This window comes from Lytechinus pictus, chromosome 3 (assembly GCF_037042905.1).
Source record: "Lytechinus pictus isolate F3 Inbred chromosome 3, Lp3.0, whole genome shotgun sequence".
Lineage (NCBI taxonomy): Eukaryota > Metazoa > Echinodermata > Echinoidea > Temnopleuroida > Toxopneustidae > Lytechinus > Lytechinus pictus.
This window is the reverse complement of record NC_087247.1, coordinates 62,242,879-62,267,890: the sequence shown is the minus strand read 5'-3', so window position 1 is coordinate 62,267,890 and position 25,012 is coordinate 62,242,879. Positions and strand designations below refer to the sequence as shown.

General features: G+C 32.2%; 1 protein-coding gene across 1 annotated transcript in view; it reads left to right on the top strand.

Annotated features, from left to right (window-relative positions):
- LOC129255432 (unconventional myosin-Ia-like) overlaps positions 1 to 24,829 on the top strand; it is a 64,598-nt gene extending 39,769 nt beyond the window's left edge. The window contains exons 11-26 of the mRNA XM_064097529.1: positions 1,967 to 2,175; positions 3,174 to 3,239; positions 3,766 to 3,933; positions 6,461 to 6,655; positions 7,443 to 7,613; positions 8,643 to 8,708; positions 9,137 to 9,204; positions 9,822 to 10,038; positions 13,873 to 14,022; positions 14,776 to 14,931; positions 15,346 to 15,420; positions 15,728 to 15,966; positions 16,585 to 16,720; positions 17,002 to 17,154; positions 17,580 to 17,707; positions 18,860 to 24,829. Coding sequence (XP_063953599.1) covers positions 1,967 to 2,175; positions 3,174 to 3,239; positions 3,766 to 3,933; positions 6,461 to 6,655; positions 7,443 to 7,613; positions 8,643 to 8,708; positions 9,137 to 9,204; positions 9,822 to 10,038; positions 13,873 to 14,022; positions 14,776 to 14,931; positions 15,346 to 15,420; positions 15,728 to 15,966; positions 16,585 to 16,720; positions 17,002 to 17,154; positions 17,580 to 17,707; positions 18,860 to 18,980 — 2,318 coding nt within the window. The 3' untranslated portion in view covers positions 18,981 to 24,829. The remainder of the gene's footprint in view (positions 1 to 1,966; positions 2,176 to 3,173; positions 3,240 to 3,765; positions 3,934 to 6,460; positions 6,656 to 7,442; positions 7,614 to 8,642; positions 8,709 to 9,136; positions 9,205 to 9,821; positions 10,039 to 13,872; positions 14,023 to 14,775; positions 14,932 to 15,345; positions 15,421 to 15,727; positions 15,967 to 16,584; positions 16,721 to 17,001; positions 17,155 to 17,579; positions 17,708 to 18,859) is intronic.
- The last annotated feature ends 183 nt before the right edge of the window (positions 24,830 to 25,012 follow it).

The following is a 25,012-nucleotide window of genomic DNA, read 5'->3' as shown; positions in this document are numbered from 1 at the left end:
AAGACAAGCGCAAAGCAGCGGCACGAATCGCAATATAATAGCGACTGGTAAATACGTATGTAAGGATGATGACGTCATACAAGATGGCAACTTACGATGACCAACGAAAGGGTCGAGGATGACTATGTTTTGATCAATATTTGAAAGGAATTAGCGGTAATTGCGGTCTTAGGTACGATCTTTCTGAATTTTATATATTTTCTAGTAAATTTGGATGTAATTATATTTTTATAATGTGACATTTTATGTACAAAAAACAATCCGAAAATCGGGTTTCCGCCGAATGTTAGATCAAACATTATTGCTGCATGCTGATATGTAACCCAGGGAGCTCCGGCCAGCTTTGCGGGCCGGAGCTTCCTGGGTTAGCTGATACGTTGTCTTAACGTACGGGCCAACAACTCTTCAGTCTATGTATTGGTGAGTGGAGCCAACGCGGTTCAGCGGAACAACCAAAATACAGAGACTGAAGCTTTTGGTCTAGCGTTCTAGGAGCAACACACAACAACTAACTAGGTTTACGTACCATCAGTTTTTTAAAAAGCTATTGATCACAACAAGGTAAGAATCCACTTGGTCCTTCCCCCTAAATTTGAGATTGGGGGATTGACCCCCCCCCTAAAATTTCTGTTGATAACTTTTTTTTTTTTCTTGTTCAATTTTTTATCTGTGTCCATCCCAAAATTTAAGATGGACCCCCCTAAATTTATTGGCTTCCGCCGCCAATGCCCCAATTCACTGTTCTTGGACACTGTCCCTGCCCACGACAAGTTTCAGTATTTTTGGAGGACACCTAGTGGCATCCCTGATAATAAGACAAGAACCTTGATTTGGACTTTAATTGCCTTAGACCTAAGAAATAAAATATTGTTTAATCTGTCCAAAATACAATTTTTAAAGTAGTTATAAAAATTAATATTGATTGCCCTTGATAGATGACCAGTAGATTGTTTACCAAAGGCTCCTTCAAATACGGCATGGCATTTTTTTTGTATTATTGAAGCGATAGAACTGTTACCATTCTTTAATAATCATTTACATGAAGCTCAGCAAATGAGGATCTTGGTTGTGCACAGTTGTCACTTTATTTACAAACCCTAGGCATCCCTCTTTTGCTACAGTTTATAATTGCTTTGTGAAAGAGCTCAAAGCAAATTGTACTTTATCATGGACTTTGGATATTTATACAGCTTTAGCAAGCATACTTGACATATTCAGTATAATGGGGAGGCTATTTCTCTCTGCTAAATTGATTGCATATGGCAGTATTTTGTAAGTAATTGCAACAGAAGGCAAATAGAATAATTCATATTAAAAAAAAGAAAGCCGATATTATAATTTAGGTTCTTTAAAAAGAAATTCATCTTGTTTTTTTAACACATAAAGTTTTGTTTATATGATATGCCCTTATCATGTCATCATTGCACCATATGTACTTTTTCTTTTTAAATGAATTAAATAATTTTGTTAACACACTACATGTATGACAGAACTCTCAAAAATGTTCTTTTCATGCTTTAAATGAAGTTCAAATGATATTTTTTTCCGTTTTCATAAAGATTCATGTCTCTTATATACATTTTATTTTGAAAATCTAAATGTAAAACATGACTTGTTTCTAAAAAAAGTAGTTTCCAATACAATATTTAGTTTCAATTGTTATTATGTTCTATTATTCAATTTGGAAATTCATGTCATACATGTATACAAAAAAGACAGTTGGAATTATATTTTTGTCATAAATCATATAAAAATGCATGAAAGAAAATAATGAATAATACAATGACAATAATACAGTGACATATGAATTGGTTTCTGACAATGAGGACAGATTATTATGCATAGGCCTAGTATCATTCTCATTTTTATCATCATTGATCATTATTAGGACAATTGTATCATTGTCATTTTCATCTTTCTTTATTTTAATAGCATTATTATTCAAATTTGTATCTTTCAAACTCAGAAATGGACAGTGTATGTGACTTGTTACAGTGTGAGCGTCATAGTGTAATGGGAGCCCTTACCAAGCGTACCATGTATGGAGGCAAAGGTGATAAGGTGACAACCACTTTGAGTGCATCTCAGGCATTCTATGCCAGGGATGCCTTATGCAAAGCCATCTATGATAGACTATTCTCATGGCTTGTAAGGACGATCAATGAGAGTATCAGGGTAAGTCAAGTAGATTTAAAATCATATATTAAGGGTTTTTGTGGACATTTGATTGGATTTGATTTATTGATTTCCTTTTCACAATTGTACATATTATGATAAACATAACGTAACAAGGTCAAAAATACTCAAGACATAATATATATATATATATATAACATAATCATAGAATTAAGGAATTCAATTCAATAAATAAAGTTATCTCAGATTACATTTGTATTTAAAAGTAAAACGGAGGGTCTCGCCGAAAAAAGCAAAGCTTGTACAAAGGCAAGTCCCTAACTTAGTTTCATTACAAAATTACAACATAGGTGTGATTAGAATGTAAAGGTTGAAGGCTACTGGTAGGAGTCATGTTATTTTTTATTTTGTCTCTTCTTTATTTCTATCTAATATTCTGCCATAAATTTATTTGTATGCTGCTTAAAGTATGAAATAAGTTTTGAAGTGCCATATCAGGCATTTTATGTATACCTGTTGGTTAGCGGTTCACAAAAAATTAATGAAAGTAACAAAAATTTAGATGCAAGTGCAGGATGTAACTTGTATTAAATTCTTTGTAAGCAGTTATTTTTATATACATATATGGTTAAGCAAGTAGTTAATCCGTTCTACTACTGCATACTTATACTAAATAGAGAGTGTAATTAATATTGAAATATCTCTTTGCAGAAGAATATTTGAAGCTCATAAGCTTAAGATTAACATGGAGCCTCTAACACATAGATCAAAATATATTAAGGTGATTGGTTTACATTCATCCGATGTTGCCATGATTATTAATGTTTAGAAGATGGTACTGCTTTAAAGAGATCACATTAACATATGGTTTATATGTTTGGCTTGTCACACCCTTCGATGTGCCAAGTAATTCTAGAAAGACTGTTATCTTTATCCTACTTTGTTAGCTAAACCTTGTTTATACAGTGACACTGATCCTCACATAATTCCTCTTCCTTCCTATTTCTGTATGTTTTGTGTCCATGTTTTTTTTGCAGGTGAGAAAAGGATCTGCCAAAAAAGTCATGGGTGTACTAGACATCTACGGGTTTGAAATCTTCAAGGTATGCCAATGTTAAGTTTTCTTGTTTTAGATAATATTGAACTTTTTCCATTTCAGCTATTCTATATAATTATGTATATATCTGTGGGTATATTTGCACCAAGATGTAATAACTATAACATATCCTGCAAGCACAGATGTGATATTTTAACAAATTAGTTATTTTAAGTGGAGACTAGACTCTAAATCTACTTTGTGTGTAATGTAAGAGCAGGGAGCTGGCTGATGGTTTGAGTAGCCACGGTACATAAGTGAATGTAGTCTCTACATTCAGACTTTGCATTATGCACCGTGATAAAACAATGGGTTTTCATAGATCTGCAAACTATATGAAAAAATACATTTTATTGGTTTTACTATGATGAAGATGGAGGTATAAAAAAAGAATCCTAGATGAAATTGCTAGATATTTACCTTATTCTTGTTGCAGTCTACTTTGTGCATCATATATATCATGTTCTGATGTTCTAAAGAAACTAACAACCAATGGATTGTACTTGTAAGGGTCTCATTTGATTATGATACAGAAAAACTTCTTCGAGCAATTCATCATCAATTACTGCAATGAGAAGCTTCAACAGATCTTCATAGAGCTAACGCTGAGAGAAGAGCAGGAAGAATATATTCAAGAAGGGATTGAATGGACACATATTGATTACTTTGATAATATCTCAATATGTGATCTTATTGAGAAGGTGAGTCTATATCTCTCTCAGGGTGTGTCTTTGTATGCAATTACTGTTAGCTGATGTTATCTTTGTTTAGGCTACTTGCTCTCATTCACTCTATCAAGCCTGTAACTTTTACCATCCATGTTACCCCCCCCCCTCCCCACCTTTCCTCTATGATCTCATATCACATATCATTTCCTTGTTGGAAATGCTGGTATATTAACAGCTGATATTTTTTCTGCTTTTTGTTTGCATCTGTGATGAAGATTTGTTTAATTTTTTGAGAGAGTGATAGATGGTGTGTGAAATGCTAGTAATGGTAACTGCCAGTGTATTTTTGGATAATTTATTGTGTTTGCAAAATCTCATGTTATTTTTTTTTTTTAGTTTTCTCATCTCCAAGTCAATTTTTTCTTCAAAATTCACTGACCACTTTTGTCTTTATGTGTGCCTGCATCTGATAGGGCTCATAATTATTTTATTTTTTTCATAAAATCCTTCTTTTCATATTTAGTTATGTGTTACTTGTCAATTCAGGTTTTATCCATCAAGCTATCTCACATTAATGCTTTCTTTGTACTAATTGTTCTTTATTATTTCATTCTTCACATGTTCATTGCCCCTGTTTTTGCACCTCACTCATTTTGCTTCTCACTCATTTTGCTTTGCTATTTTCTTTAAATGCTTTGATTTTTTTGCAATCATTTATATGTCAATGTGAAAGGAACGGGAAGATGAGGTGAGTAGAGGATGCAATATATATATATCCCATCTTCTTTTTTACATATGTTTCCTGTGCATGTTGTTAGATATTGACTTCTCTCCTATTATCAAATCGCTTCAGACTGTAAACAGATTCTTAGCTTTCTACTTTGCAACATACACTGTTTATCCGCTACTGTGTAGTGATACAAGGTTAATTTTTTTTCATTGGTTTATTGTTACTAATTTTGCAACTTTAACAGCACTAAATTATATTGATATATAAATGAGAAAATGTCCATTGCACCACATAAAAACGAATTAAATGAATATACAAATTATTGGTTATATTTACTTTAGGCAAATAAATCATAAATTTATACCATATATGTAGGTCAAATTAATATGTATTTCCTCTGAAATACTAAATTTATGCCATTTAATTTAATGTCAAAATCTAGCGTTTGCTAATTATGATACATTTGAAATGGTATAGAAAAGCCTGGCCTGTTTGATCAGTGATCACACTAATGTATACATTGTATTGAAACTCAGCTACAATCTAATCCTCCATCTGGATGCAGTATGATGCAAACATGTGTTCTTTGGTAACTATGGTTACAGAATATGAAAGAAAAAGTATTCTCATGTATGTTAAAGGTCAGGCTGTCTTGAAGCTTAATAAATTGGCATTGGATGCAATATTGAGGAAATCGAAATGTGGCAATGCTATCATTTACAAATAAATCATAAATTTATACAATTTATGTAGGTCAACGTTATATGCATTTCCTTCTTTGAAATACTTAATTTATGCTTCATGGCAAAATGTAGTGTTTGCTAATTATGATACACTTGAAATGGGATAGAAAAGCCTGGCCTGTTTGATCATAGTAATGTTTACTTTGTATTGAAACTACAATCGAATCCTCCATCTGGATGCAGTATGATGCAAACATATGTTCTTTGGTAACTATAGTTACAGAATATGAAATAAAAAGTATTCTCATGTATTTTAAAGGTCAGGGTGCATAGAAGCTTAATAAATTGCCATTGGAAGTAATATTGAGGAAATAGAAATGTGGCAATGCTATCATTTACTTGAATGATTGGAATATAATTATATAAAGGAAAACATGTATGCTGGTATATCACTCTTTGCATATTTTCAAATGCTATGAGTATATATTCTGTAGAGCATGAAGGCTGGTTTCTACTCTCCCTCCCTTAAAAAACAAGGAAATGAAATGCATACCTGGTATTTATATATTTTTGAAGTATGTAAATATATGATATCTTTTAAAAATTAAATTGTTAAATGTTCATATAAGATACTTGTGCATAGTCTGTGAATAACTGTGAATTTTTACTATTTTATGTGAATGTGCATATAAAATGACTAGTAATGTCAGTTTTGAAATAATGTCATTCTCTGTTTATATGGTTCACAAATACTCACACTTATTCATATTTTCAGTATATTTTTAAATTTGATAAAAAGCAGTAAATAAAAAATGTCATACATTTTACAAATCTATGAAGGGGGGTGGACTTTAATAGCATAGCATTAATGTCATTCATTTCAAGGCAAAACAAATATTGGTAAATATGAAATTTACTGTTTCTAAAGTTTTTAATTCATGTACATTAACATATTTGAGAGAAATAGTATATTTATTTTGTGCTATATGTTCCATAACCTAGTGACTATTTGTAATGTGTACTTGATGTTATTTATTGCTTTAACATTTGACCAAAAGTAAATATTAAGTCATTGGTTAGAAGTAGAAAGTGAAGAGCTGTGCTTCGCCTTGTATTTTTAACATTTATCATCTTTATTTTTAAATAGAGCAATACAGGTATCCTCGCCATGTTAGATGAAGAATGTCTGAGACCTGGTACTGTGTCAGATGAAACCTTCCTCAACAAATTAAACAACATCAAGTCTGTTGTAGATCATCCACACTTTGAGAGCAGAGGAAAACTCAAATCAGACAAGACCATTGATCATAACAGCTTTAGGTTACAACACTATGCAGGAGCTGTGAGTATCATATTGCCTAGTGGGACTAATTGATTCTTTATTAGGTACCTTTAAAAATTCTGAGCCACCTGTAGTGCGGCTTTTAACGGAAATCCCTCTTAGCATTTTATCTCTTCCTGTCCCATCATTTCTCCATGTACATACAAAGTAAGATCCGGGTCCCGTCTTTCAAAGAGTTGCGATTGATCTGATCAATCGCAACTATGGAAAGCTAGCAACATCAACATCTGAAATGCATGTTGGTTCAAAATATTTTCTAGATATGCTGTATATTCATGCACTCATCCTTTTCTTGCAAGTTCAGTGTGCTTTTCTTTGCTAATACGAAAAACATTGAGTACAATTTCCTGCAAAATAAATTATGATATTGATGGATTTCTATAGAGTTACTATTGATTGGATCAATCGTAACTCTTTGTAAGACGGGGCCCAGGAGGGTGTTTCATAAAGCTGTTCATAAGATACAAATTACTTTACTCACAACTGGTAACCCTTTCTCATGCCAAGTGAAATATCCTTATATAATTGAGTTAGGACCCAAGATCATGTTCCAGTCGTTCTTAAACTTATGCGTACCTTTATGAAACACCAACCAGGATAGCGACTGTGAATTTCTCATTCAGCAAAGCCATAGGTAAGCATAAATTCTTTGACAAATCATTAATAGTCAATTGATGATTGAAAAATATTGCCCATGGAATTATAGTATAACACTCACATTACCCACAGTAAAGTTTCCCCTAAAAGCAATCAAGCAAAGATTCTTTGTCTATTTTCCTCCCCTCAGGTGACATATGAAGTGGAAGGATTCATCGATCGTAACAATGATCTTCTGTTCCATGATCTCTCTCAGCTTATGTTTAAATGTAAACATCTGCTACTATCAGAACTCTTCCCAGAAGGAGATCCTAAATTTATGTCCAAGAAACGACCACCAACGGCGGGCAGTCAGTTCAAGGTATCCAGAGAAGTCTTTGCTAAGGGATTCCATGATAGACAAAAAATATATTTCAAGAACCTTTTTACAACTTCGTGCTTTTGTTTGTCATGAAACGTGTATCACTACCTAATTGTAATGCTATCTATTGGAAATGAGTTGGTTTTTTATGAAATGGGCTTGGTGATGGTGATGGTGGTGATTTTTTACCTGATTGCTAAGAAAGCATGAATGCTTGTAAGCAAGCAACCAGAGGACTGATGGCTTAAGGTGCTCTCCGAGGGACCTGGTCATGAGAATTAATGCCTTACCAAAAGACACTAGCACACCAAGTGGGAATCGAACCCAGGTGACTGGAATCTGAAACCCCCATTCTACCGACTATTAAAGCTATCATTTTTTGTACCACATCAAAATATAAGATGGCAGTCTCTCATTTCAAATATTAGATGTTTATTCTCAAGTGGTATTATCCTTGTATAGTAAAACCTGGTCAGATCATAATGCTGTTTTACCTTGTTTTCAATTTTTTTCCTTCAAAATTATCCCATGAAATATTAAAATAACCTAAGCACTGATGTTGATCCGGTATATATTATTCAAATGTTGGTTTTGGTTTTTATATCTAAAAGGTAAACGGTAGCCATCTTTCCAACAGTCCAATACTGGGTTATTATGCTCCTAGTTTCACAAGGAAATGGAATTTCAGTATTTTGTTTGTTGATTTGATACTTGTATCCTCCTTTGAATATGGTTTCCATTTACTTGTTTGCAATCCTTGAAGGAAATAATTGATTTTATTTTCATATTAAAAAGAGGTTTATTTCTAATATCAAATTACATGTTCATTATGTTTTTTTAAGCAGAGAGTAAAGAATACGGGAAATAAATGTCCAAAATATTACCAAATAACTGAGATATGTAGTATGATTCCAAACCTATTAATCAGTTCAGCAGGCAATTGTGTTTCTATCAAAAGTTTCATATCATACTGCATAAAATACTTTTCTTTCATTTGATTAATTGACCTTTTCCTTTTATATTTTCTAGGCTTCAGTTAGTAAGCTTATGAAGAACCTGGTTAGCAAACATCCCAACTACATCAGATGTATCAAGGTTGGTTTCCATTCTTATTTCATTTTCTCCCCTGCTCTCATGTGGGTTTCTTGTGTTATTGGGGTTCCATGGACATTTGCTTCGGCGACAATTGCTCCACTGCAAATTCCACACACTAATGGCATTACCAACTTCAACCCTGGATTTAGCACTACCCTACCCTAAACACTAACCCTATATCTTAGACGTAATAAATCCAGGAGCAATTGTCGCTAGAGCAAATGTTGTGTCACCATTTTTTTTCCCCCAGATGTAATTTTCTTTTTCTCCTGATTAAAAAAAAGAAAACCTTCATATTGCCCCCAAAGAAGAAAAATTAAGTCCCATATTCCAATAGTTTATAGTTACCTGGATTTTACCATGTTTATATATGGTTGTTAGTTTAGTTAGATATTCAATATCTGATATTCATAATGCTTTATTCACAGCCAAATGACTTCAAGAAGAAAATGAGATTTGACTATGACATTGTCCAACACCAGGTTAGATACCTTGGGTAAGTTGAAGGAAGCTTCTTATCTCATGAAATTTACCATATGAATCTATGGGTGAATTGCAAATGTATTATAGATATGTATTATAGTTAGCTCCTAGATTATTATTTTTTAATAAAAAAAAAGCATTAAGCATTCTTTGTTTCTGTAGTTTTACATCCTATCCCATCTCTGGCTCCAGGCTCACTCTAAATGATACTCTGGTGGAGTGGTGATGTCTTATAGTATATGATATAATCTCATCTCTATACATATTTTTGACATGAAAAAAAGAATTCCAGAATTAAAACCAAAATAAGCATAGGAAAACATTTTTAAAACATGACAATTTTTAGCATAAAATGAGGCAATTACAGCAAAGAGAGTTACAGTTTACCTTGCCTAACATCAACCTGACATTAGTAAAAACTTTTACATGATGGGATTCACAAGGAGATTGACTTACCCTGATAGTTATCCAGTAATATTAGCTAAATTTCATTATTGTCATAGCTTTAAGTTAGTCTCACCTTTTTGGGGGTATGGTAAGTTGGTGAGTATGCATTATCATATGCCACCAAAATCATGGAATTTGGCTCTTGAATTTATGTGATAATGTTCTCTTTTATAATCTTTCCAGCTTGCTAGAGAATGTAAGGGTTAGACGAGCAGGATTTGCATTCCGTCAGCTGTATGAGCTGTTCCTGTCCCGTTACAAGATGTTATGTCCAAAGACATGGCCTAAGTGGACTGGAGATCCACGGGATGGTGTTGAAGAACTAGTTAGACATCTTCATATAATGGATGATGAGATAGCATATGGCAGGAATAAGATCTTCATCAGGAACCCAAGAACAGTAAGCATATTATCTTTAAGGCTGATATACATTTCTGCATAATCTTATTTACTTTAGGTTTTTTTAACAGGAAACTGTCTGACATTTCTGTAATTTTGCTGTTGTGCTCTCAGTTACCAGGTGTCTTATTGAAATATTAATTGAAATGAAAAAAAAAGAATGTTTCCATACATGGACATAGTCACTGTGTTCCCAAATAGTATAATATATGTATATTCATTTATTTATTTCCACAAAATTAAAATATATACAAAGCAATATACAAGTACATTTTAAAATAGTGGTGGACCAAATGAAAGCTCATCAGGCTTGTTTGGATGGCCCAAAATAACATTCATAAGCGCACATAGTACGTAATACATAAAACATAATAAATACATAATCATTAAAATGCATCCATATGGCATAAGACAGGACAGGAAAGAAGGAAGAAAGAAACAGAGAGGCTATGATTATTTGTCAAGAGAAAGGGGTTACTGAGTGTAAAGTAAATGTTGTTTGTAATTAAAGTTGAAAAGTTTACATGTCTTTGCTGTCTGAAGTTTAACAGAGAGATTGTTCCACAGTATAGGGCCCTGATAAAAAATGGTTGATTTGGCTAGCTCAGTGCGACACAGAGGAGGATGAAATTTACACCTATTTCGTGTATTATGGGAATGAATGGATTGATTCAATATAAAAAAAATCAAAAGTGACAGTGGTATATTACCATGATAACAGTTATTCATGAATGAACCAGTTTGTAAAGAAATAATACTATGTATTGAAAGAATATTCATTTTGGAAAATAGAGGGGAAGAAGGATGTAAATGATGAGAATGAGTTATAACTCTTAGTGCCCTTTTCTGTAGACGAAATATACAATTAAGATTATATTTTGATGAAAAGCCCCACACTGTGGAACAATAACTTAAATGAAAAGATATTAAAGAATGATACAATAATTTAAGAACATTTCTGGGCAAAAATGATAATTTCCTAAGAATTCCGATATTTCTAGATATGGTACAGCATAGATGACTTATATGATTATTCCAAGACAACTTATCATCAATAATAACACCTAAGAACTTAGTACTTGACACTCTATTAATAATACGTTGATTATAATATATATCTGGGATGTTATTATTAATTTTACGTGTACCAAATATTACATAGTTAGTTTTATCTACATTTAAAATCAACTTATTGGCACACATCCATTGATGTAATTTCATTAATTGGGTGTTCATGGTATTGATAAGTTGAGTTGGATCAGGATTGGAAAGGAAAATACTGGTGTCGTCTGCAAATAATATGTAATTTAATAAGGTCGAACATTTTGGCAAGTCATTTATATAAATCACAAACAGAAGGGGACCGAGTATAGAGCCCTGGGGCACTCCACATCTTACTGTATTGTATTTTGATTCCATACCATCTATAACTGTATACTGTTGTCGTTCATTCAAATAACTTCGAAACCAGTTTAAAACAATACCTCTGATCCCATAGTAATGCAATTTATGAAATAAAATTGAGTGATCTATAAGGTCAAAAGCTTTTGACAAATCAATAAAAACTGTTAATGTATATTCTTTCCTTTCTATTGCTTGCGTAATTTTATGAATCAATTCCAATATTGCAGAAGATGTGGAGTGCCCACATCTAAAGCCAAACTGAGTACAGAAAAGAACTTGGAGTTTATCAAAAAAAGAAACAACTCTATTGTACATACATCTTTCGAGTATTTTAGCAAATATTGAGAGTACAGAGATTGGTCTATAATTATTAAGTTCACTCGTATCACCTTTTTTATAAATTGGGGTTACTCTGGCTATTTTCATTAAGTCGGGATATTTGCCAGTAGATATACTACAGTTCAAAATATGACCAAGAGGTTTTGCAAATGACTGGTAAACGAATTATTTTCTTGACAACTTTGATACCTATAGAATCTTGACCAGAACTTGTATTGCTTTTCATTTTTAAAACTATATCAATTATTTCACTTGGTTTTATTGGTTTGAGATATAACGATTGCAAATTGGGGTCATCTAGATAAGAAGCAAAATTATCGTTAGAATTATTAATGTGTTGAGAAGACAAATTAGTACCAATTGTAGCAAAAAAATCATTAAAGGCATTTGCAATTGTTTCTTTATTAGTTACAATTTCACCATTAAGTTTTATAGAATTAATACTTGAAGATGAGCTTTTGTTTTTTCCCAAAATTGTATTAATACATTGCCAAGTCTTTCTTGTATTGTCTTTGAAATCATTGAATTTCTTGAAATAAAAATTTCTCTTAGCTTGCCTAAGCTTTAAGGTAACATAATTTCTGAATCTTTTGTATGCTTTCTCACGATACTGTGTAGGATATTGTAAAAACTTTTTATAAAGTTCTGATTTTTTCTTGCAGAGCTTTTTTAAATCATGCGTCATCCATGTTTTTTTATTACATATCTTTTTCTGTTGGCGTTCTTTTTTTATAAAACATTTATTATATAGATTGGTAAAATTAGTGAGAAAAGAATTGTACGAACTATTTACATCATCAGTTAAACTAAATGACAGATTTTGAACTTCACTATAAAACATATTAATTGTGTCATCATTAATACATTGTACAGTATACATAGATTCATGAGGCACACTTGTTAACGAACCAGTAATTGCAAAAACAGGTAAATGATCGCTTATGTCAGATATGAGAATACCAGCATTGATAAATAAATCTGAGTTAACAAAAATATTATCCAACAAAGTGGCAGATGAAGCTGTAACACGAGTTGGTGCACCAATAAGCGGATGAAAAGAATAACTAAGCATCAAATCGAAAAAAGCATTGATTTTAATATTTTGTGAAACTTTTAACATATCTAAGTTGATATATTTGGAGAGAACAATATTTGGAGAGAACCCGCATGAATTTTTCTTTAATGGGGAATCCAGCCTTGGCCATAAAATGTTGTGTTGGGAAGGAGAAAAATAAATGAAACAGAATGGTGAAAGTTTGAAAGAAATCAGACAAGCAATAAGAAAGTTATAGCTGCTTTAAAATTGAGATCACTAATACTATGTATATTTCAAATTGGCAACTGAGTAAGTAAATTATGACAAGGGGCAAGGACAACTTTCCCATAGGCCATGTACTTTATTATCAGGGATTAGTGGTTTTCTCCTAAGTGCCCATTCCCCTGGGGCAGTAATCTAAATGTAACCCAGGTAGTATATTGTTTTATGTCCTCATGAAAGAAAAATATAATTTGAAATAAAACTTTTGGGAAAAATGACATTTTAGCCATAATATGTATTGGAGTACATGGAAGATACTTAGTCCTTGCCTTACATCACTATGACATCCCATATGCGGCCAATTTGAAGTCTCCATGGGTATCGTGATTACCAATATTTACAACTTTTAAAAATTCATAACTTTCTTGTTGTTTGTCCAATATTGTTCAAACTTTCACCTATCAACTTGTCTGATTTTTCTTTTCCTTATAAAAACAAGTTTTTTATCTGGGTTGGATTCCCCTTTAAGAACCTTCTTTTTTTTTACCAAGGAGGGATTTTTTCCTGACATATAAACTTGTGCATAGCTTCAGAAAAGACATTCAAGGGATTATTGACTTTCTCTTATACACATTAAAGCATGAATTAACAGATTTATGGGTTTTATTATCTGTTTTTATTCTTTACTTCATACTTACTTCCCTTTTTAGTATGAATTGACTTATATTGCAGTATGAATGCACAAGTTATAAGATTAGTAATACAATGTAGATGATCTGTGTTTTCAATAGAGGAATAATAAAGTTGATTTTCACATATATTTTTATATTATAGTTGTTTGATATGGAAGAGAGAAGACATCATCATATGCATCACTTAGCAACCTTAGTACAAACAATGTATCGTGGATGGCATGCTATGACACTATTTAAGAAGATGAAGAAGAGTGCTGTACTCATTGCTTCACAGTTCAAGGGCTTTCAGGTAAGATTTCAACACATCGATATACCTACATTTATTGCTTGTATCCAGACTATCCAACCTAATTTTTTTTTATCAGTTCCAAATCACACAAGTCCCCAAGTAAAGCATAAATCCTCTGATTAATGCAAATTTATTACCAATTTGCATTAATTACTTCTTAACCTTTTTGAAATTTTGACAAATTTGATTTGCAATAGCACATAAGTTTCTTGCAACGTCTTATAAGACAGAAATTCACTAAGATGTTCTTGTGATTTTTTTATCTGCTAAGGCTTTCCGATCTGTGTGATTACTTTTTATTAAACAAACAATTGGTACGTCAGGATTGGCTTCTGACCAACTTATTTTCAGGCCACAATTTTCGTACATATGGGCCCATTTTCAAAGTTTTTCAGGCCTTTTGAGGAATTCTAGCTGACATAACTAAGTTTCATGCCTTTGCTATAAGCACAAGAGAATTTGTTAATATTATGGAGAATAAAAATGATTTTTCTGTCAAATTTATGTATCATGTTTCACATTTAGTGTTTTTTTATTGACTTGTTTCTTCCTTTCATGTTTGCTTTAGAATGTTACTTTTTTGGTTTACTGTGATTGTTCTCATTTGAATGTATAATTTGCTATTTACCTCTTGGTTATGGAAACTGGATGGTCCCTATATAGGCCTAAATTCTATGGGATTTAGGGAGTTCCGTATGAGCCTATCCTATTGGTGATATTCATCATCCATTTTCTTCTTTTCCCTCTTGTCAGGAGAGAACATTGTACCAGAAGAAGAGGAAAGCTTGTACTACTATAGCAGCTCATTATCATGGTCATCAAGCAAGACAAGAATTCAAGAAGATCAAATACAGGGCAAGATGTGTATGGGCAGCTGGCATTGTTCATAAATTCTATGTTGGATGGAAGGTAACTTGATCAGTTTTCAAGTAATGAAAAAGAGTTATGGGATATGTAAATCTTTTTTTTTTATAATTGTAATGTATTAATTGATGTAGATCTTTGACATGTAGATTACTTTCTTTACAGATAGAGAAAGCTGAATTCAGTATCATATGAAGTTGCTCATAAGTAGCCACAATGCTGATATGGGTTAAAAAGAGTTCTTGTGTATACTGACAACTTTTTCCTGTGTTGCTATTGGTGATTTGTTTTGTTTGTTTTACATCATGAGTGTACTTCCCTAATGCACATGTTGTAATGCAACAGAGTGAAGATAATAGATGGAAATATGAAAGAGAAGTGAAGGAGGAAGAGAAAGGAAAGTAGGAAATTAAAGGAACAAATTTTGCAATAAATCTTAATTTTGTCTTTTTGTGACAGGTGCGGAAGGAGTTCAGGAAACACTTCAAAGCAAATGCGGGTCCCAAGGTCAAAGCCTTTCTCATGAAATGTATTGTAAGTAACCTATAACATCTTATTAACTGTTTGTGTTTAGCATTCAAAACTGACATCTTTGGATTAGTGACATCAAACTCATAAATCTTTCTCACTTTTTATTTTATTTTATATGATTTACCTTTGGTTGATAATCTCACCCAAATTTTTTTTTTTAAATCACTTGGGTGATAGAGGAAAGATCCTGTGCCTAACATGCTATGAAAATGATAAAATTACATTGTTCTCTTTTCAGTCAAGCGAAGTAGTTAATTTTCACTTTTGATGATAAAGCTATAGATTGTTTTATACCTGTATTATTTAACAGCATGTGAGGTACTTACAGAGGTTAAAACAACACCTGCCGTCAATGTCACCTACTGATGCATCATGGCCGCCATGTTCCCCACTACACACTGCAGCTCACAAACATCTTCAAGAAATCTTCATCATGTGGAGGGCAAACCAATTCAGGAAGAAGTTTGATGAGCCTACAAGGATTCGTCTTGGTGAGAAGGTCACAGCTAGCAGCTTGTTTAAGGATAAGAAAGCACTCTATCCAATTAGGTATGAAGAAAAATCATACATTTGTTTTGTTTTATTTTCTGCATGTTCATTTACTCATTAGCTTTGATAGAGAGAGTACTGGGTCCTAATAGACAGTTCAACAATATTAACAAGCTAAATAAATAGCTTCCGTACACATAAACCAGATAATGTCTGTTTTGCCAATTCTATGGAACTTTTGCCATTAGAGCAACTGCAAATCCCTCTTTAAATAGGTGTAATCAATAATATTGATATTTTTAAATTTATATTGCACAATATCTGTATGGATATAATCAACTGTGCACTACAATGCATGGCAAGTTATTAACAGGAAAAAAACAACAGATATCAAGATTAGAAATACATGTATAATTAATCCATACCTCAAGGAGAATAAGGGAAGCCTATTATCTCTACAAAATGCACTACAATAAAGTGACTTATTTGTTGAAAACCCGTGGAATTTTTTATATTTTCATATAGAGATGGTAAAAAATTCAAATGGCTTTAATACATGTAGTTGGAAGTAAATCTAAGATTTACCTAGTCTTTTGGCATAGACATACCTAAAATGGAAAGTTGTATATCTAATTAATGAAAATAGAGTGCATCTTTGAATCTATTTTCCATTTGTAGTGTTGCAGTTCCATTCAAGGGTGATTATGTGCTACTAAGGAACAATGGTAAATATAAGAAGACATATGCAGAGACAAGTGATCAGTTTATTGTGTTTGCTGATATCATCAAAAAGATCAACAGAAACAATGGCAAGGTAATCTCTTCAATCATTTCAAATAGAAACATGGAATTAATGTACTGTATTACATGTGTTCATTAGTTATTTAAACTTCAAAGTTGTCTGGTGTTATCATTTTGTTCATCATTAGATATTAGTATCATTGATCAGCAGAGATTATGTTTATTTTTCAGCAAGTATATATTGAACTAAGTGCATTCTGCCCTGTACAGGACTTTGTATTTATTACTAATTCATTGATTTTTCTATTACAAATAATATGCTCTATTGCATTTGCAATTTGTTTGATTTTGAAGGTCACTGAGCAGCTTGTTGTCTTGACAACAGCATCATTCATGGTAATGGATCAGAAGACATTATCCCAGAAGAACAGAGTACCACTGGCTGCTATCTCTGGAATGTCTGTTACACCATATAGTGATTATATCATAGTCATTCATGTCACAAAGGTATATGCAAACATTTATCTTCTCCTATTCAACATTGCATAATACATGTGTAGGAAAAAAATATGTAGAACCTGTTCATGTTTTTTGCTCATGAGCAATAAGCATGTTAAATTACCTGTTAATATTTCATTAAACTTGATGCAATGATGGGGAGTTGTTCTTCTCACTTTATCTCTTGCAATCTGTACCCATAGTTATGCTCAACTGTACAATCAGCTTAATGAAATATACTTAAACTATTTTTATTCATATTAAAACTGTATTTTTGTCAATTAGATACCATATTGTTGTTTTTTTCCTTAGCTGAACTTCTGATCATTACTTGTCTGTGATATTTTATTTATTGTGAGTGTTGTCTTACTGTCCTCAAACCTATTGTCCTCTCATGAATATGATTGTGTTTTGTTTGATTTTGATTGAACCAGGGAGAAGATAACACCAAGAAAGGAGATTATGTCTTTATGAGTGATAAACTGATTGAAATGGTTACAAAGTTTCATCGTATTATCAGAACAGCTACCAACAAAGATGTCACTGTCACAGTAGCTGACAGGTATGAAGTTGATTAATTCATTGCATGTAAAATATATTCCCCTTTCCTGCTTCCTTAAGCACTTATCCTAAAGAGCCCAGGCTATTTTGAAATTGCGTTGTTGGTGGGGGTGGTCCTTAGTTCTGTTGATCATGCGATTGTGATGAAAATCAGCACACATGTCACAACGATTGGACAGTTGTACAAAATCATATTCATTTCTAATTACTGAAATTAAATATATCCTATCAACTGCAGAAGTGTAGTAATATAAGCTATATAATTCAGTGGTAAAAGCATATTTTTTGCATCTGTGTGGCTGAAAAAATTCAATATCAACGTTCATTTTCAGCTGTTTATAAAAAATGTCCGGTCTGTATACCTTTATTAAATTCATTTTCAAAATATCCTCAACAGCAGAAAATATTTTGCAATATCTTAACCAATTATGCACCTTTTTTGGATAGAGGTTTATAATAATTGTAAAATGATAGACTTTTGTAAAAAATATTAAGAAATGTTTGTATCTTATCGTCGGCGGTCATTTGAAACGTCATATCACACATACTACGGTGCAAACCCATTTCAGAGAGAGTTTACTATGATTTACACACTTAGTTCCCCAGCCTTACAACATATTCATTGCTAGAAAAATACATGGTTGGAAAGAACAAGACAATTGCTTGATATTGGTATCTTAATTTTAACACAAATCCAAGGATCAGAGAAAATATTGCAAGAGAGCTACATGCTTGTAATTTCGGTCTTAGTTGTTTAGATTTTCCCTGTACAAAAATGCCTTAGGGAATACAGCAACCCTTACCGCTTTTTCACACGCAAAGTCAATGCAGTGCTGATATGATGGTTTGACTGACCCTGCATTAGCATATTAAGTGTGGGTGGGCAGCTGTTGTTTGCTTTGACTTCAGTACACGTTTCCTATGGGATTTGCACATTTTATCAACAATTTGTATGGCATCACCGTGAAAATCCCCACATATCTCAGAAACTAAAATAAATTTCTTCCTAGAAATGTAATCATGTATAGAATAAGACTTGTAGTTTCAATTTCTGCAAAATTCTCAATATCAATTTTTGACCAAAATTGACTGATACGATGGTTCGGTCGAACGCCGATGTTATGTTTGTTGTCCTCTCTTTATTATAATTCAGATTCCCAATGAACTTCAATGGATCAAAGATCGAGGCCATCATCAGTACACAAGACCCTAAAGTGTCTAATCCAACACCACTCATCAAACGGAAAGGTCAAAGAATGGAAATACAAGCATAGCAATAGATTCATGTCAAACTTGTATGTAAGGACCAGCCAGGGATATGAAGATGAGAAGTGTCCCTTGTAGACAGGTTACCATGGAGGGCTAACATGGAGAAAGGAACGCTCTACCAGGTGTTCCTTTATAACATCCAAGTTATAAGTGAGTTTAAAGGATCATTATTGTGTTATCAGCTTTCTTTGGTCTTTATCAAGAAACTAATCAGACACTGGTACGATTCTAAGTTTCATCTTTTGGATTATGAGAGCTCTTCACCTACTTTTTGTCTCGCCCACCAGAGGTGAAGGCAAGACTTAGGGATCCAAATGTCGTCCGTCCGTCGTCTGTCCGTCACAAACCTTATGACACATAACTCCCCAACCGTAGGTCACTTTTCTACCAAACTTGGATGGTAAATGGACTTGGGGGACCTGCATCTTATGCTGCAGGCAGAGGTCACATGGTAAGGTCAAAGGTCATTTTCAGGTCAACGTTACAGTTTACATGCAAGACTCTTATGACACCTAACTCCGCAACCGTATATCACTTTTCAACCAAACTTGGATGGTAGATGGACTTGGGGAACCTGCATGTTAGGCTGCAGTCGGAGGTCACATGGTAAGGTCAAAGGTCATTTTGAGGTCAACATTAAAGTTTACGTGCAAGACTCTTATGACAAGTGTTATTCCATCCCAGTCATTTCACAATGAAGTTTCGATACAATTCTGTTGCGTGCCCTCGCAAATCACAATATTTCTGGTCATTTTCATAAGTGGGCAAGACACAATATCGCTTTTGCCTTGTGTTAACAAGTGCACAAAACTATGTGACTGCCACTCTCAACTTTTGTCACAAAATTCTGTATGTATAACAAATAGATTGACAGTCCTGGTTTATGATCCTTGGCCCATGATATATTGGATTGATCCATTGACATGGATCATCAGACCAGTTAACCTACAGCTCATCCTTGGGAAGATTTAATTATCTAAAATAGATATAAATCAAATTTCACAAACTGTATTCCAACAAGTTTTGTATGTGTGGCATCTGCACTTCATAGAATATTGCACAAGGATGAGAGTTATATCTTGTTTTCCCCGAGAGTAGAGTTGAATGATTAATAATTCCTTTGGAATATATGCATATATATTTGATATATAGCTGAACATTCTGCCTTAGAAAAGAACATTCCTTTATGATATTGATTCTTTATACATATTCTACCATTAGATGGTGAATGATGAAATAACATTGTAGTAACCAAAACAGACAAACAGATTTAAAGTATTGTAAACCAAAGATGATGTCTTTTAGTCTTCAGTTATGCCTTATAATCATTCCTCTATAAATTATGCTATTTGTCAGAAAACTCACTTTTATTTCTTTCAAAATTTGATCTTGTGATTAGTGGTAATATTCATAATCATTATTTTTCTTCTATGAAGTTTGGTAGTAAAGTACAAATGATAATTCCGCCAGTAATATGAATTAACTGCTTTCTGGTAATGCTTTAGCCTCAATACAAATACAATATTCATAGTAGTGTTGTAGTGCTGTGAGGCTTATTCTCAAAGACATTTAAGCCATGGGAGGCCAATCCACAATAATGCATTATTTTGACAGAGATAACAATGTAAGTAGATATTGATTTACCTTTGCACAAGACAAGATTTTGCCTTCATCATTTGTTTATGTGTCATGAATTCAGTCCTTGAGACTTCTAAAGTTCACCCCCACAAAAAAACAAACTAAAAACCAAAAATGTTATAGTAGTGTTGTGTAAGTATTGTGCAACTATATAATGTATTGCAGCAATTAAAACATTCAACTCATTTTCTTGTCTAATGTATGTAGATGTATGAATAAGATCAGGTCTAGCTTTTGAAATTGAAGAATAAATAAACATTTGCTTATTTATATGGTGTGTAAATTACTCTTAAGACCTTCATGAAATGAGATGATAATTTCAAGTACTGCTTGTAGTAATGCAAGAAGCAATTGAGATAATTCATATTCAGAAATACCTACATATGTCTAATTGATACTAACAACTCATAATCATGCAACATAAAATTGTATTAGACTGCTGCATCTTTTCATTTGTGTTAGGTACAGATGAGTTGCACTTCTTTTTAACTAGATATACCTTTTCCATATACTTTTATGTACAATTGTTATAGTAGAAAAGCTTTGCAATATGTTTTGATCATCCACATTCATTACATCTAGTAAGAAATGCAGGCTAACTTGAGCTGATTTTGGTTATTACCAGAACATTTGAATTTTTCAGATACAGAAATACTTACCCTGTGTTTCTAGATGATTTCTGTGCCTTTATTTACAGCAAGTTAATCTGCCTTTTGGTTTTGTTTTTAAATTTGTCATGATTGATCAGCATTTGTATTATGATTGTACATTCTTTTAGCCTTTGACTTTGTAATTTCACACCCAAAGAATTTATTTAATCTGTCCTATTGAAAATACAGTTTCATGTTGAAGACAATTTGACATGGTCAATAATCATTAATCATCAGCATTAAACGTTTTAAATGGTAAGACATGTCTTACTTGTATATTTCTTTAATGTATAGCTTTTGCTAACAGTAGATGTAAGAGGGATTTTCTTTTTCAATGATATGTTAAACCCATCCAAATTGTGGTGATCATCCTAAGTCTGTGATGTTATTGTATATACCTAGAGATAGAAAACATTCATGTGATTGAGGAAAAGCAGGTTTCACAATAAGTATATATCGACTTGATATTGATGATGATGGTGGTATCTAAAAACTATCATGCTAGTTTAATATCAAAGATGTTGTCACCTAGTAACATTCCTTTCCATTGCAATGTCCGTCTAGTACTGACATTTATAGCTGCTCTTTCAACGGACGCAGAAAATGTCAACATTTATGCACTTTTTATATTTAGTTGTGCCTAAAGCCATCGCCAAAGTGGCCTCTATCTTTTTTCCCAATCTAAATTTTTGAATCTGTTTTGTATAAATTGAGAGGTCAATTTTATGATCATAGTTATTCAGTTTGTAATCTGTTATTAAATTCTTATGCTCTGCCTTGTACTCAAGAGTAACTCAAATTTTTATCGTTTGTCGCAATATTTAACCAGTTGTCTATACTGAATTGTGTAATTCACATTAATGCTTAGTACAGGGACAAGCTGATTTTATTTTGCCAACAGATTGAGCTAGTAAAGTTATTTAGGCATTTCTCTCAAGTGGATTTGTTTGGAAGACAATTTACATTTTTCTTTCTTGTATGGTGCTGTGTCATATTTGTTTTTCCTTCAAGATTTATGAATTTTTCTTAGTATGTAATATTGCTTATGGTTATGGTTAGTTGCTTTTACATTCTTTTGAATTGTGGTAGAAGTCTTTATGTATTACAAGTATTTTCAGCACTTGAAACATCATTAAGTATTGCTTTGTAATATATTCCAAGCAGTGAATATGAGTGGTTGAAAACTGTTCTTAAAGATGTCAGTAGTTTTTTTTTAGAGTAGTTCTTGAAATTGATATTGTCATATTGAATTCATACTCCTGTATTTCAAAATCATATAGATGCCTTCAAATAATCTATCCCTGTTTCCTTGAAATTGAACTCTTTTGTCATGATAGTACAGTTCAAGCCTAGTTAGTATAAGTGAATGTTCTATCATTAACAAAGACAGATTATACTGACTGGGATGAATCCAAGCTGCCAATAAAAATCTTTGATAAAAGCTGCTTCATACAATGTATTAACCATTCAAGACAAGAAAATTTTGTCAATATTGAATGAAGGATAAAAAAAGTAGTTCTGTGTGTTTTTTCATTATAGATCTGCAATTATTATTCATATGATTTCAGTGAAATATTCAATAAGTTGTTTTTATTTTACTATTTATTCAAATTATCTTGATTTCAGTGTGGGTTAGCCATTTAAGGTAAATACTGAGATATGATATATAAAACTAATCATGAAGGTTATAGTAAATCAACTTAACTCATTTGATACTTTCCTGTTAGGAATTCTGTATTGCATATTGTACTGTCTACACATGAAAATAATTGCCATACAAGGTTAATAGAAATACGGAGTGTTGATTTATTTTTAGTGTTTGTCTATTTCACGTCTGAATAAGCTAGTCACCATGGATCATAATTATATAGTATCATGATATAGGTGATACCAAACAGCCTAGATTATGTGACTGCATGGATGGTATTTGTGTTTGTATGAATGTGTGTATATGCAAGAAATGCAAGAATAAAGAATTCAGTCCATAATTGTTTTTTTGTGATTGAAAGTAAATGTATATTAACATCACCAAGTAAAGCATTATTTCAATTAAACTATTATTGTTAGAGATTAATAGATAATGAAGATTGCTCTTATGTAATCTTTATTAATGTAATTTCCCTCTTATTTGATGTCCTTTTCCCATTTCTTTTGTGTTCTGAAATCATGTCAATCTTGTTTTGTCTTCCGATCAAAAGTGTCTTTAAAAGGGAAATGTGTCTGTTTATAGATGAAGAATTTGTACACTTTAATCTGTAGACCTAGTTACATGAGATAGGAGTAAAGAAACATTTATTTTTATTTAAGTTGCAGGAGTATGAAATTTATTGATTCGACCAGACTAAAATTTGTGTTTTTTGACCAAATTTTTACGATTGCCAAAAGTGAGAAAACTACTATCATTCTCATTATAGGAATGGATCCTTTAAAGAAAAATTCTTATTCACACATTTAACTTTAAAGTGCATTAGATTATGTTTTTGGATCTATTGGTTTTTTATGTAGGAAAAAAAATTTTAATCATTAATAATCTCTTGTATGCATTTCATCTCTGCTTTCGGTTTAACAATATTTCAGCTCTATATGTGTCTCATATTTCGATTATATTAATTTTTTTTAAAGTCAGTTTCAATCCATAATTCTCCTGTAGAAAGTACACCTTTTTCATAATTTTATTCTTTTTTTACCCCCCCCCCCCCCCATTTAACAAAATCCCAAACATCAAGGTAAATTGACCGTGTGTGTAGTTAGAGAAATGCAATAAAAATGAAACAATAATAGAACAAAATATGTCCCAGTTAGGATTTTATTATTCAAATGATACAGCATTCAATATGTCCGGTGCTACAATGTGATTATACACATACATGTATCAGTATTTTCCAAAGAATATCTAACTGAAAAAGCAAAAAGTTTATTTGAAAACATGCCTTACTCCCATCCATTAAATTGAGATTTCAAGTAACTACCACTATGATTTTCATCTATTATGAAATTTTGTATGTTATCTTGACCATCCGTTATCATGTGTCTTAAATACTAATATTGATCTATTACCACGTAGCATATATACTTTCTGCTTTGTCAGTACTACTCTTGGTGCATGTAATTCTTAGGTGTGGGAGATTGTATGCAGGATATCAAAATACATGTGTGCTTTTTTGACAACGGGAATTTATTTATAATTATTTGTATGTGAATGAGGAGAGTATTTGAAATCATGTAATCAATATACTTCAAATCTCTTCACATATTTGAGAGCTTTTCTAATTGTCAGTTATTTGATTTTAATTGTTCATGAATAGTAGTTATTGCAATATATATAAAACAAAAATCACTATTTACATATTTAATTACACAGTACCAAAAGCTTACCAGTGTAACTCATAGATCTTGTTTGTGTGTATAATGAGAAATATTACCTGTAAAACAATTTGTTCAACAATGTGATTTGATATAATTTTATGCTTTTTTGTCCAATATGCATATATTTGTGAAAGATATCAGTATATAACTGGAAAAATGTTTTTCAGAAAATGAATAAATGTTTAACTATAAAAAGGAAATTTAAAAAAAACACTTATGGTCTGTTTAATTGTAGTTATCTAGCAAATATGTCTATTCTTGAAATCAAAATTTAATCATAATTGCATGTCATATTACTGTATGTTGGCCGTGACAGAATTTTCAACAAAACCTTATGTTTGTGTCGTTTTTTATAATTTATTTTTTAACACTGTCTTCATTTT